We start from the raw sequence: 14,211 nt of genomic DNA, 5'->3' as shown, positions 1-14,211 counted from the left end.
TAACTTCATCTCAAATTTTCTCATTTAATATTATGCTTATATAATTTCTCTTTAGTAACGAATTATATTCTAAATCATTAGAATCCTTACTCTTGGGACTTAAGTTTTATCGGTTCGTCTCTGGAATCCATTTTCCCATCCCATGTCGTCACTTTTCAATTTAATTAATAAAATGACTTAAAAGAAAATTACAAGAATTAATATTGATATTGTTCAATACTAGTATTTTACAACATTACAACAAAAATATAATGTGGAAAAAGGAGTAATGGAAGCAAAAATATTCATCACTCATACTGATGATGCCTGCCTCTACTGATATTTGCAAGCCTTATTTATTATGATTATTATCAAAAAGAAAAATGAAAAAGTGAGGTAAGGAATTATATATAATGACATTGTCTAGGTACCCCCAAAATGTAAAAATAAAATGAGTAGCAAAACTTGACTTTAACGAAAACAATTGATCCTTGCCGTTGTCATGCTAACCAATCGTCATCCATACCGTCAATATCTCCAATGTCCATGCTGTGTACACAATATTACCCACAAAAAATGTCATGAAAAATATATTTTTATTTAAAAAAACAGTGAAAGAGAAAAATTATTAGTATTAACCAACAAAAAATAGTATAAACATAACATCTGAGTGGTTGTGATTATCAAGTTCTCCTAAAGACGAATTCAAATTTAATTTATGAGTAGAATAATTATTTTTTATCTTCATTGTATGACCTTTCGTTTGCTTTCTCCTCTGTTTATTGTGCGCACACCATGTACTAAAATTTTATCTACGAATAAGTGTGAAATGTCTGAAGTTCGAATCTCAACTCCTGCATAACAAAACCTTTTAGAACCAAAAAAACAATTTTTAAGAATCAAGATCCTCTCCATTTTAACACTTGTGATCTTGTTCTTGTAAAATATAAAAAATGTGATTCGCAGATATCATGCATAAGAAATCCACCGCTGCTTCATAAATTGACCATTCAAATCCACTAAGCCCACCAGCACTAGGAAACCCTCTAGAAAAGGAAACATATAAAATAATGACCAAGAACCAACTATGCATCATAGTTCACAGACAAGATTGCCTTAGTATATAATCCTTAACCGTTTGAATGTTTCACATTAGGCTGTAATAGAAAAAGAAAATGGTAATTTATGTTGTTGGTATCTGTAATACAGTCAATTTCTTATTTTAGTCCTTTAAAATATATTGTTTTGAATTCCGTCTTTGTAATTAAAGATACTAATTGTTTTAGTCTCTGATATCATCTTCAGTTAGATGACGTGTTAGCATGATACATCATATTCTGATGTAACGTGACATTGAGTTGGATGTGAAGATAACATCAGAGACTAAAACAACAAATACATTAAATTACTGCGACAAAATCTAAAAAAAGTTCAAACAACTAAAACAAGTGACCATTGCAGAGACAAAAAAACATAAATTATTAAAAAGAAAACTATTTCAAAACACCTGACTTATGCTCCATAACCAAGTTCAACATAGTAAAATTCAAATAGGACAAGAAAATTACTATTAAATTATATATTCCATCTGAACCCAATACACAATTCAGCTTAAGCAGAGTACTTCAAAACACAATCTGCATACCAATGGGACATTTAATGACTCTGTTAATACTCATGTCAACAAGATCATAGTGAATTACATAATTGAATTTTATGTGACACACAAGATTAAAACAAACCACAAATTGTCCTGTTCCTTTTCATCAATTAACATCCTAAGAAGTATAAACAAAAATTATGAAACATGAGGAACTTACCAAGGTAAAGTAGAATCTTGGAAATTATCTTCTGAGCACAGCTCAAGACAGCTTTCATTTGCATTCAACCAAGCTGGAAACTCCAACGATTGATCAAAATCAAGGTATGCATCATTTTCAGCCTTGATTTCAGGTGCACCATGTTCCATATGTTTTAAGTACTTAACCCAACAAGCTGATTTAACCAAATTCATAGTATCATTCCATTCCATTTGATATTGATCACCTAAGGATTTTATCTCAGCCATAGCCTCATCATCCATGACAGTATGTAAGCCTCCATTGACATGAGTTGTAGCATTTGAATCAATAGAAAAACCTTCTACCTGTGATGATGTTACAACAGAAGGAACATCTTGTGAAGCCGAAGACGATGTTCCAGATGAATAAGAAGATGATGAGGAAGGGTTATTAATGTGAACAGAAAATTCTAAGTTATTGAAATCATGAAAATTGAGGTTTAGTCCTAAAGGCTGATTTGGAAGAATGAAATTAAGGTTTTCGGCAAAAAGGGTTGTTGCTGTTGGTGGAGCAATCGGAGAAACAGAAGCAACAGGCCAAGTGTAAGAATTTTGAACTGAAGGATATGAAAAATCATTCAAGTAACTTGAAGAATTGGTTATGCATGATGGATAAATTCTATGATTTCTTCTAGACTTATTATATCTACCATCTTGCTCAAAACTTTGGTGCTGTGAAAGCTGAGGGGATAGTGATTGTCTTTGTCTTTGCAGCTGTTCTTGAAATTCTTGCTGCTGCTGCTGCTGCTTCTGTTGTTCACTTGCTTCTTTCATAGATGCCCTGTGAAATTTCAAGGCGGTGACGATTTCTCTCCTAGCTTCTGCCATATTCATTAGCCTTTCTTGATAAGGCTTAGTAGTATGGAGTCTTCTCCTAACTTGTTTTTTATATTGTTGTGGTTGAGCATCAACAACTTTGCCTTTTTTTGATAAATTTTGATTAACAGAAACACTACCATCATTCACAAAGTTTTGGTCTTTTGGGTTCATTATTAAGTCTTTTGCTCTAGATGTTGTACTTAGTTGTTTCACTAGGCTATCTAATTCCATTCCTTTTGTTATAATTCTTTATTTCATCTATATGTTGTTTGGTATAAAGTCTGGTGTAAATAGAATTCAGAAGGGAGGGTTTTCTCCTACAATTAGAGGGACAAAAGCACACAATGTTGGGGGCAGGTATAGCGATCAGAAGAAAGTTCTGGTCCTCCTGGAAGGCCTCATGAGCGTTATAAATAGTTGGGGACAGCCTAGGGTCTTTAAAATATTTTGGACTTTAGTCTACAAATAAAATATTTATGTCTATAACCAATTTATTACTTGGTCACTTGGTCTCACCATGCCATATCTATTACATAGTCACACTTGGTCTCATCATGCCATATCTCCAATAATAATTTGCTTAAATTTAGTAAATAACTCTACATGGCTCATTTCTTTTGTGATAAAAATTGATTTTGATAATTCAGTAAAAAAAAATTTGGTATTTGCCCTCTGGTTCCCAGGAGAAGGGGGGGCCGGTAATTCAGACTTCGACCTCGAGGTTAGGAAAGCTTGGCCAAGAATTGTTTCCACCAAGAATTCAACTCGGGTTCTCCCGAATGATCCGTCTTAGGGAGAGCTCAAATTGATTGTAGAGGCAAAAACTTCAAATGAGAATTAATCTAAAGGCAAAATAAATTCTACTAAAAAATATTCAAACATGTTATACATTTCTAAAATCAATTTGGTCTCTCCAAAAGTGGAGCTAAACATTCATCATAAGTTGCTTTTAATTGCTTTCTAAAGCATATCATCATAACAATTTGAATCCTCAGATTCCATTTGAACAAAATAGTTTAGATAAACTGAACAGAAAATCGAAAAATCACAGGAAGAAAAAATACCATCTAAATAGAGAAATAATAAACAGAACTATACAACATAACTTGTATAAGTAATTAAAAAGGTAAGCCTTTCATTCTAACAAGATGCACTGAAGAATAACAAACACATAATATTACCACAGTTTTTACTTTGTTATTCCTTCAAAATTAATTCATAAGTTTAATGGAGATGTCATGTCGGTGTAAAATAGTTTTAAACCAACTTCTAATTAGGACTCGTACTATTGTCACTTAAACCCACTTTGTAACTACAATTTAAAAATAGCCAAAAAATGTTACATTATCACTAAACATCAGTGTAAAATTAGTTTACAATGATAGTAGATGTCCCGTATATTCTTAATTCTTTGAAACATATCATGAAAAACTATTTAAAAATGGAAAGAGGCCAGCATTATCTAAAATTCTGAATACAATACAAAAGAGGGAAAAAGTTGATATTCCTTTCGACTTTCCTACTGTTTGTATTTGAAAGGGTACTGATGCCCTTAAGAACTAGTGGCTAATATTTTCCTACTTACTTGATATGTAAATTTTTTATGTACAAAAAACTTAAAATGTGGTTTCTTGTGTGTTGTTTTTATTATTATCCAATCACAATTTAACACATTAGCTGTGTTTTCAATAGTTTTAAATTTAAATTTAGCTGAAAAAGTTGGTATCAAATGAAATATTAATCACATGCATTACCCCTAAATGTTATTAAAAAGAGAAAAGTAAATTACAAACATGAAACTAAGGGACCAAACCAAACTCTAGACAAGGCCAACAAAATCCATAATTAGGAAGACTATTTCTATTTCGAAAAAAATCTTCACACATTCAAAGTGACTAAGCCTCTTAAAAATTCGGATCTTCTCTAGTATCGAAGATGCCTATTTGAAGAGAGAGTGATACATTTAAAATTGTCTTTACTCACTCTCCAAATGAACGTCTCTAATACTGGAGAAATCCAAATTAGATAAGCAAAAGCAGAGGGCAATTATGGCATTGAACAATTATTGATGTTTTGGTACCTTGTGTGTGAATATTATGGGACCAAGCTTCTAAAACGTCAGCAAGGGCCTATGTAAAATGACTGAAGAATATCCACTAATGTTATAAACTTGTCTTATATTTTCCAAATGTTGCATGATAGGAAAGAAACTCCAAATTTTCTGTTTAAACAAGTTGAAGATCATTTGAATCTGTTCAGGAAAACAGAGAACTTGGACCTCTTGAAACCTATAGTTTATTAAGGACAAAAACACCCCATTCCTATTTCTTTTACCCTGCTCACTACTTCCCCACCCTCCTTTCAATTGTCTCTATGTATCCTCTCTTAACGGACGTCTGATTTTCCTGGTAAGATGCTTCAATTTCATTGTTTTATCTAATAATCGCAAAGAACTTCCTTTTACTTTTACCATCATGTGTCATTCATATTTAGAGTATTTCTTTTCGTATTATTTACAATGTTGTTATAGACAGCGGCCTTATAGCGTAGCAGAATTTGAACAAATTGTTATTGTTCCACTATACGCGATTTGGTATAAAGTGTTGTGAAGGCTATAGAGTCATTATTTTTCTAATAATGTGGCTTTTTTAATGTATTTAAATCAACATTTTATGATAAAATAACTTAAGAGGTTTATTTCCCCCTTCCCCTTGTCTTCTTTTTCCCTCACCACCCTTAGATTTGCCATGACAACAATCCCATGTGCAGGCATGCCCCATCAGCTTGACCTCACAGTGATCCCATGTACCTCTCAACCTCACTATTCTAAAGTTTTCAACTATACAGTTTTGTTCAATCCTGTATTAGTGTAAATTATCCGCCGACTTTATTGATAACTAATATTTGTCGGAGAACCTGAGTGGCTATCTTTAGTGAGACATCCTCTCTCAATCACCTTTTTTTTTTCACCCACAAGCATAGTTTCAAATTGTGGTCTGCATTTGCAATTGTGGCCGCAACGGTTTCAAATACGTGTACAGCCGCATCTAAAACTACATTAAATGATCTCTCCCATTTTCGTTCAAATCTTCTCACAAAAAATTAAAATTGTAGAACCCTAAATCTCAATCTTCTTCAAATCAAATGAAAAATCTTGCTTTTAACAATCTCTCAGTTGTGTATTTCAAGTACCTCCTTATCGGCATTTCGAGAGCAAACTAAGACTCTACTATGGTAGATAAATAGTGTAGCGGAATGGTGGTGCCACTTTATACATTTTGTGAAAATTTAAAATTATTTCAAGCCGTAACAGTTGCAATGCGCATTGCAAAACAACAATTGCAACGACCACAATCACAACAGCATCCGCGACTGCAATTGATGTAAAATGATGGTAAAGCATTCCCCCAAAGCTAACTTGATGGTTAAATAACAAAGTAATAATAGCGCAGAAAGAAAGTAGTAATATTGGTCCATTGGGACACCTGACCAATGGCAGAAAGAGTGGATGAAAATGTTGTTGTCCTAATAATAATAATAATGCAACTAGAAATAGAAGCCGTGACATTTGACAAGAAACGACAATCATACATACAAGTTGCTGGAAATTCAACCGCACCATACATCCAACGGAGTTGCTTTTATTTATATATAAAAAATAATAATCAGTTGCTGACTAGGAAGCACCGACACTCATCAGATTAGGCGTGTCACTGCCGGACACAGACACGTGTCGACACCGACACTTATGATTACACTAAATTATGCCATTTTTCCAAATTTTTATCGGTGTCAATGTGTTAGTGTCCGTGTCGTGTCTGGTGTTCTTGTCTGTGTCCGTGCTTCATAGGTTGCTGATCTAAGAATTGTTGTGTAGTCAAATTGGCATATACAATATCACTCGCTAGATCAAAATTCAAAATTGGAAACTAGAATAAACTAAATTATAGTCAAATTGGAAATGAATGGAGAAAAAATTGCCTAATCCATCTAAAACAACTATGATCAAGTTATTATATATGATATATGATAAAATAAAACATAAAAAACTAATAATTTATAAGGAAAATAAAAAACGGAAATGGAATGCGTAAGAGGGAGAGGAAGAGAAAGAGAAACATGCCTGTTACTGTTATTGTTATTGTTGTGTAGTGGAATTGCGTTATTATGATATGGCAGGCAGTGGATAACGCCCGCCCGCCCCGCCAGACTGCACAAGTTGGATTGGATTGTAGTTGTATGTATTCTTCTTTTTCAGTTGTGCTTTTGCTGATTGTGATGAATGAATCAATGAATCAGAGAGAGAGAGAAGGCAAGTAGACAATTTTGGCCAATCCCAGCACAGCATAGCAGATTAAACACGAATCACACGCACGCACGCACTCTTTCTCCCTTTTTTTACTTTCTCACTTTCCCTTTACACTGTTCATTATTAGAGCTCTCTGGGTCGGGCAGCCGGCCCGGCTCATTAGCCCACGATGGGCTGATAGATCTGCAAAAAACCCAGCCCAAATGAAATCGGGTCTATTTGATGTTTTCTCTTCGGGCCCCCCGTGTTTCTTTTATACCCCCAATATTCCAATTTTGCCCTTGTGAAAAATTCGGTTCGCAGAAACCGAATTTTTTCTAGTGCAAATTCAGAGTAAATTTCGGTTTTTAGAAATCGAAATTTGTTTTCAAGGCAAAAAAAAAACTTCGGTTTCTACGAACCGAAGTTTTTTCAAGGGCAAAATTGGAAACTCAGGGGGGATAAAAGATTCACGGGGGGTGGGAAGAGAAAACATCGGTCTATTTTGGCCGGACTCTGGTCCACCGAGCCGGACCTGACCATTTGACACCTCTACTCTTTATCCTCCAACAACATAACATATGAGTGTCTAGTAATTTTAAGCATTTTATTAAAGTAAGTTATTTATTTAAAGATTGAAATATTTCAATTTTAAAAGAAAATAATAAGGGTAAAGATGAAATAAAATGTAAAAAACTATAAGCTATGAACTCATATGCTACTTGAAGGGTGTGTTTGGCAACAACTTATTGGACTAACTTATAAGCTTGTTTGTAAAAATAAATGTGTTTGGTAAAATAAAAAACTACCCATTAAAGAGGAAAACTACTCACTCTCCATGTCCCTTTATGTCTTTTTATATTTATCAATTATTTTAAAAACTAATTTTACCAAACACTTTAAGTTCAATTAATTAGTTTTTCAGCTATCAGCTAGTTTATCAGATACTCCGTTCGACCTTATTTATAAGCAAAAGTCAACAAAAAAGTTGGGCCTCAAATATAAGCAAAAATTATCAAAAGTAATCCTATTTAATGCTATTCTTCCAAAAGTACCCCTAATAATTGTTCCACTTTTTTGACATAATTGCATAATTCCAATGCGAATTTAATGTTTTGCAAGGGGTAATTTAGTAAAAATAACAAATTTCTTAATATGTGTGAAAGAAGATAATTTTGCTTATAAATAAGATCATAGGGAGTATAAGCTAGCTTATAGCTTAATTTTGCCAAAGAGAGCCGAAATAACATCTAAAAAAATGCTATAAACTATATTAGATAAGCTTGTTATCAAACACGTTCATTTTTTTCAAACAAACTTATAAACTAGTTCAATAAACTATAAGCTAACTTATTGGACTTACCAAACACATCCTTATCATTTTTGTTTCTGTTAACCATTGTTGGGATTATGATGTTTAACATTTTACTTTTCTCAATGTACTAAGAGGCCGTTTGTTATAGCTTATTTTAAAATAATCAAAAACTAAAAATAATAAAAAAATAACTAAAAATGAGAAGCTACTAAGGGTACGTTTATTACTGAATAAAAGAATAGTGATTTTGATGTAAAATAATTTAGAGATTAGTTTTTAGAGATTTTTTGAAAAGTTGAATTTAATTTGTGTTTGTTTATTATAATAAAAATTACTTTTTCAAAATAAAATAATTTTTAACTTATTTAGATACAACTTATTAAAATAATTTTTTTAATTACAAATAACTTTTTCCTTTTAACCTTTCTTTCTTTCTCCTAAAAAAATCTATGGCCGTTTGTTAAGCTACTCTTAACAATTGTTAGTTGGACTACTGTATTTGTGATGAAGCCTTTCCGCCTGTGTCATGGGAGCAAGTGCAGGTGCCGATGGATATGATGCGACAATTCGAAATCAAACGGCTAATATTATTTTTGGTACTGCCAAGAGAGACCATGCCACGTTGCCTGAGTTTATAGACTCCAATCGGATTGGGGTTGCCACGTGGGTAGGTCAGAAAAAGAATCACAAGTACCCATCGTTTGAATTATTCTTGCATGGCTAATATTCATTCAACTCGTAAAAAGAAAATGTTGTTTAGTAAAAAAAAAATTGCAAGAAAGAAAAAAGTTGTATCTATTTAAAAGAAAATGTTGTTTATTAGTTACAACGGTTAAATAATAAAATAATAGGCTATGTTATTAAGCCTGTTAGTTATTATTGGGCATGTTAATTTAGAGTCTATTATATTTTATTATATATTCTCTAGTAACCTTTTTGTAATGTTAAGCTATGCTAATAATATTCTATTAAAATTTTAGCCGTCTTTCTTTTTTTCTATTTGTGTATATCATTATTGTTAACAACAACTACTCTATCTTTTTATAGATTAGCCAAATTTTTATTGGTCAATTTTTTTTTTATTTTTATGGATCATTCTCTTTTTTATATAAATCTTTCTTACTAAAAATTGCAATGAATTAGAATGCAGTCCTCGAAACCATTTGCCAGCCCTAATTAACTTCCCAGATTGTAATGTCATTTTCAGCTATAATAAGTAAGGCATGGCGGTGGGACCACTTTATTTTTGTTTTAATCTGCCACTCCAACAAGCCCAACTTAATTTCCTTCTTCAGCAGTATATGCTTTTTTGGTAAATAAAAATAAATAAGTGGAATCTAAATAAAGGGAATGAATGAACAAAAATGTTTATTGCCTTTGATAGATGCACGTACCAAATATGAAACGTATGTATGCAACTTTGATTATGGTTTTGAAATGGCAAGTTGCAACAAATCAAACCCTAGAAAAAAAACAAAGTAGTATTCATGTGATATATCAGTGTTAAAGGGACTTTGCCTTCTAGATATTATAAGCTATATTATATTCTTTTGATTTGATCATGATATACTCCACCTTCTCCTCATACAAGGTATGAAGGTATGATAACAACAACAGAAAATAAATGAGATGCAGCCACTTTTTCTTGTTTAAAATAAAGTTTTCACTGTTTAGTGATGATTAATCGTGTTGTGGATATCCATTAATTTTGGCTCATGTAATATCCTATAAATATGACTTATGTTACAATATAAAGAACACACTTGAGAATAAGAAATATAAGCGTTTATTCTCTCCTTCATCTCATTTATTCTCTATTCTTCATCATGTTTAGAAATAGTTTCATAAAATTTTGAATATATTAATCTTCTTTTTCTTTTTTGGTGTTATATATTTTTTTTTATAAGAGGTGTTAGTGTTATTTTTGTTGTGTTATTATGGTTCTAATCTTTTATAGAATGTGTTATGGTTCAATGTATATAAGTATCAACAAATAATCTAGAAATATGACTAGGGTGACAAACTAACTCATTCATTTAAATAGAATTGTGCCCAAATTTTTTCTCTTTTTAGAGACTAAATATTGTAGTTTCTCCGATCCTTTTTTATAAGAAATAATAAATATTTTAGATTTATTGAATAACTAATGTATTTGATTTATAATATAAACTAGATACATTAATTATTTAATGAATCTAAATATCAAATGTTTCTTATAAAAAGTATAGGAGAAAATATTTATCTTCACCGCATGACTTTGACTGTATCACTTTGGAGTTTGAAAAGTATATTTTGCTCAAGCAAGTGGGTTAACTTGCAGAGAAATTCTTAGGTGAGTTCCCACCTAAGCATTAATGGTTAGACACAATCAATCATATAATTACAACTGATTATTATATTAAATAATTACAAATAATTAATAGTGTAGTAATTAATAAACAAAATCTCTTTAACCAAAAAAAATAAATTAACAAAACCAAATCTCTATAAATAAGGAAAGAAAAAAAAAAACATACATGTACACTTTATAATTTATTTTCACACGCTCATTTTTTTTCTTCATACTAAGCTTTCTTTTCTTTTTTTTAAATTTTTTTTTTTACTAATTGAAACTTGTATTTATATTAGTAATAAGCTACTAATTCAATTAGTTTATATTTTATTATTTTTTCTCTCATTTTATTCCTGTTATCTTACTTGAAAATAATTAAATACTACTATTAATTAAACATTTTTTTATGGCACTTTATATTAATAAGATAATTCAACCGTTAATTTAACTACATAATATAAATTGAATTATCTAGCTTATCGGTTATAAGCTACCTTATAATTTATACGCCATAAGTTTTTTTTATCAACTATCAAATATTTTTTTATCCAACAAATTCATAATAGTTTGGACAGTCCTTAAGTTTTCAAAAAGTACAAAAATAATAATAATGATGTATATTCTTTGATACACAACTTGTATTATTGGTTACCGCTATTCCATATGCAAAATTCTTTGAAATATGATAAGTTAGTATCAAAATATGATAAGACATTTACTTAACAAGTATTTAACAATGTATTGATCATCGAAGTGTTCACATAAAAATAATTGAAACAAGGAAATTAAAAACAAAAGAGAGAGCTTAGTTGGAGAAAAGAAAATATGAGTAATTAGAAAGAGAAAAAATTAATAAAGTGCCCAACACATGTTTTTTGATAACTCATTTTTTTTCTTTCCTTATTTATAGAGATTTGGTTTTAATTATTTATCTACTAATTATATTTAATTATTTAATATAATAATAAATTGTAATTATATGATTGATTGTGCCTAATCATTAATACTTAGGTGAGAACTCACCTAAGAATTTCTCTAACTTGGAGGGGGTTGGACTAACAAAAGAAGGTGTTGTAAATTAGAAATGGACCCAACTCAAAGATGCGACCACTGCTAGAGTGCCCGTAGATACTTTTTATTATTTGATTTCACCCATATAAATCTTTTCCAAAACATAAATTTTTTTGGATGGTCAAAATTTTTCAAACCAAAATACTAAAAAAATGAAATCCGATAAGTAACAATATGTAACAGAATTTCTCTAACTTGGAGAAAGAATTTGGTACCCAAAATTACAAACGAGAACACTTGGTACACACAAAAGAAAATGAGAGTATGTGATAAAACTACAAACCGGAATTGTTTTTCAAAATTCGGAACACTTTATACAAATGGTGAAGGGTTTTGATAGTATACTATAGTTCTGGGTTCGATCCCCAACTCACCGTAAACAAAAAAAAAAAAACTTTCCCGTTTCAATTTTCCTGACCGAAACAGTTGTCATAATATGTCCAGTTCAAATTGATCACGCGTCAGGCAACAAAAAAAAGAGAAGTGCTATCTATTAATAATAATCATGTCAAAAATTGGTTTAACTTGAGAAGTTTATTTTATCAAATTGCTCAATATGATAAACTCATAAACAATTTGAAAACTGGAATGTTGTGGAAAACTTTTCCGGTAGTGCATATTATGCAAAATTTAACTTTTAGCCACGGTTGGAATAATTGCATTCCTGTTTGTAAAATCCATGGTAAATTCTTTCTCCAAGTTGTCCGGTAGCAATTTATAGAGATTTTTGGTTTTTATCATCAGTTTAATCTGGTTCGGGAGTCAGTTTTGGCATCAAGTGGTTTCAGCCCCCTCCCGATCGCAGTTGCGGGGGATCGAACGAATTGTGATCCTCCCTACCAAGTTCAGCGCCAATCACCACTGAACCAACTAACCATTGGTTTAAAAATACTCACCAGAATTCGAACCCATAATCTTTTAGATATATTTCTTTAAAAATACTCACCAGAATTCAAACCCATGGCGATTAGTTGTACACTAATACTTTTGACAATATAGATATTAATCGATGAGTGTGATTAATTATTTGTGATAGCCGGGCAAAAGGATTAGGACATGGGAAAGATTAATTATGTAATTATTATGTTGTGCAATGCAAGAAAAGCCGGAGTGGTGTTTTCCACTAAAATATGACAGTAGTACTTTCTTTAATTTTCGGTGTTTTCCACTAAAATATGACAGTAGTACTTTCTTTAATTTTCTGCTGCACTCTTGTTTTCAGGTCCGACGCAAAATGTGAAAAAGTAACATATTTTATTTGACATAATATGCATGCCTTAATACATCATAATAGTTTTATAAAATATCAAAAAAAATTCTTTTGTCAAAAAAAAAAAAAATCTTTTTACTTGAAAATTCGTAAGAAATAATTTTTTTGAACATTTTAAGATGCAAAATTATTTATAATCACACAAACATCAATTTTATCCAACATATCCTTTTGTCAAACCATTCAATTAACAAAGTTGTTAAACCATTCAATTGACATATATTTTCCTGAGGCGTGTGTTATTATTTTTTATAACACTAATATAAACGCGTAAAAAAAAAAACTCCGGGCCCGTAAGAATCTTGGGCCCTAGGCCATTTCACTCCGGGCCTAAGCTCAGGACTGGCCCTCAAAATCAACAATGGATGCTCTTAGGTGCAACATCCATGCAACTTAATCTCAACAGAAAAATGCTTTTGGTGCGCGCGGGCGCATGTGTATCCGTAATGACAAAGACAAGTTGTTTGAGCAAAAACATTTTATAAGCTCTATATTGGTTACACAAAGAAGGTTTTCAAGTTTCAACGGGTCACCATTGAATTTGATTGCAAAGCACCAATAGATGACATCGATGAATACTTGAATATATTTTTGCTTTATCGTAGTCTTTTTGAATGTTAATCAAAACTATACTACTACAATATATTTTGCTTTATTCTAGTTTTTATGTTTTTTTTTTTTTTTCCCAAGTAGTTGGTCATATTTTTTATTGGTTCCAATTCCAACTTGTTTTTTATGAAAATAAAATAAGTTTCTTCTTTTCAAAAAGAAGCACTCAACATTATAAAGTTATGATGAATATGGCAATAATAAGTTTTAAGAGAAAATTGTGGGGCCAAGCATTGCATGTATAATGTGTTTTTTTGGCAGTAAGTTGTCTTAGCTACACATAATTCCAAAGTTAACCTAATGGATGTGGTGTTCGTTTTCGGAATTCCTGGATTGTGCCGGCTCAATTGGTCACGTTCATATAATTTCCTCCTTTTCCTAGGGACGAGGACGATGAGATTGTTGTTTTAGCTTTAAACTTTTTAAAATACTAATCAATTCATCGTATTAAGCAATAGTTAATTTTCTTAGACGGAATATTTTATGAAATCCTAACTAATGCTATCTTGACGTTGGTATAGCTCATAATGATTAAGATATGTACGAAAACGATTGTCTAACAGCTTTTTCATAAATTATTAATTCTGTTATACTACCATATTCCTTTCCATACATACACGTGCTAATCAAGAATGCTCGGTTGAAATTGTGCGAGTCTTTTTTAATTTATTTAAAGTCACGAGTTCAA

At 31.2% G+C, this 14,211-nt stretch overlaps 1 protein-coding gene across 3 annotated transcripts; it reads right to left on the bottom strand.

The window, feature by feature from the left end:
* Nucleotides 1-177: 177 nt before the first annotated feature.
* On the bottom strand, nucleotides 178-7,011 carry LOC123897757 (vacuolar protein-sorting-associated protein 36). Of its 3 annotated transcripts, none has more exons than XM_045948507.1 (2): nucleotides 1,800-7,010; nucleotides 178-528 (listed from the first exon to the last, which is right to left on the bottom strand). In XM_045948507.1, the coding sequence occupies exons 1-2, from the start codon at nucleotides 2,867-2,869 to the stop codon at nucleotides 480-482; spliced, it is 1,119 nt and encodes a 372-aa protein (XP_045804463.1). In that variant the 5' UTR covers nucleotides 2,870-7,010; the 3' UTR covers nucleotides 178-479. The 3 variants fall into 3 exon arrangements, with proteins under 3 accessions (XP_045804463.1, XP_045804465.1, XP_045804464.1); XM_045948509.1 differs by lacking the exon at nucleotides 178-528 and adding an exon at nucleotides 557-1,025 and having other exon boundaries at nucleotides 1,800-7,011; XM_045948508.1 differs by lacking the exon at nucleotides 178-528 and adding an exon at nucleotides 1,061-1,616 and having other exon boundaries at nucleotides 1,800-7,011.
* Nucleotides 7,012-14,211: the final 7,200 nt, after the last annotated feature.

Source organism: Trifolium pratense, linkage group LG7 (genome assembly GCF_020283565.1).
Source record: "Trifolium pratense cultivar HEN17-A07 linkage group LG7, ARS_RC_1.1, whole genome shotgun sequence".
Lineage (NCBI taxonomy): Eukaryota > Viridiplantae > Streptophyta > Magnoliopsida > Fabales > Fabaceae > Trifolium > Trifolium pratense.
Note: the sequence above shows the minus strand (reverse complement) of the source record. Positions and strands in the feature narration are given on the sequence as shown.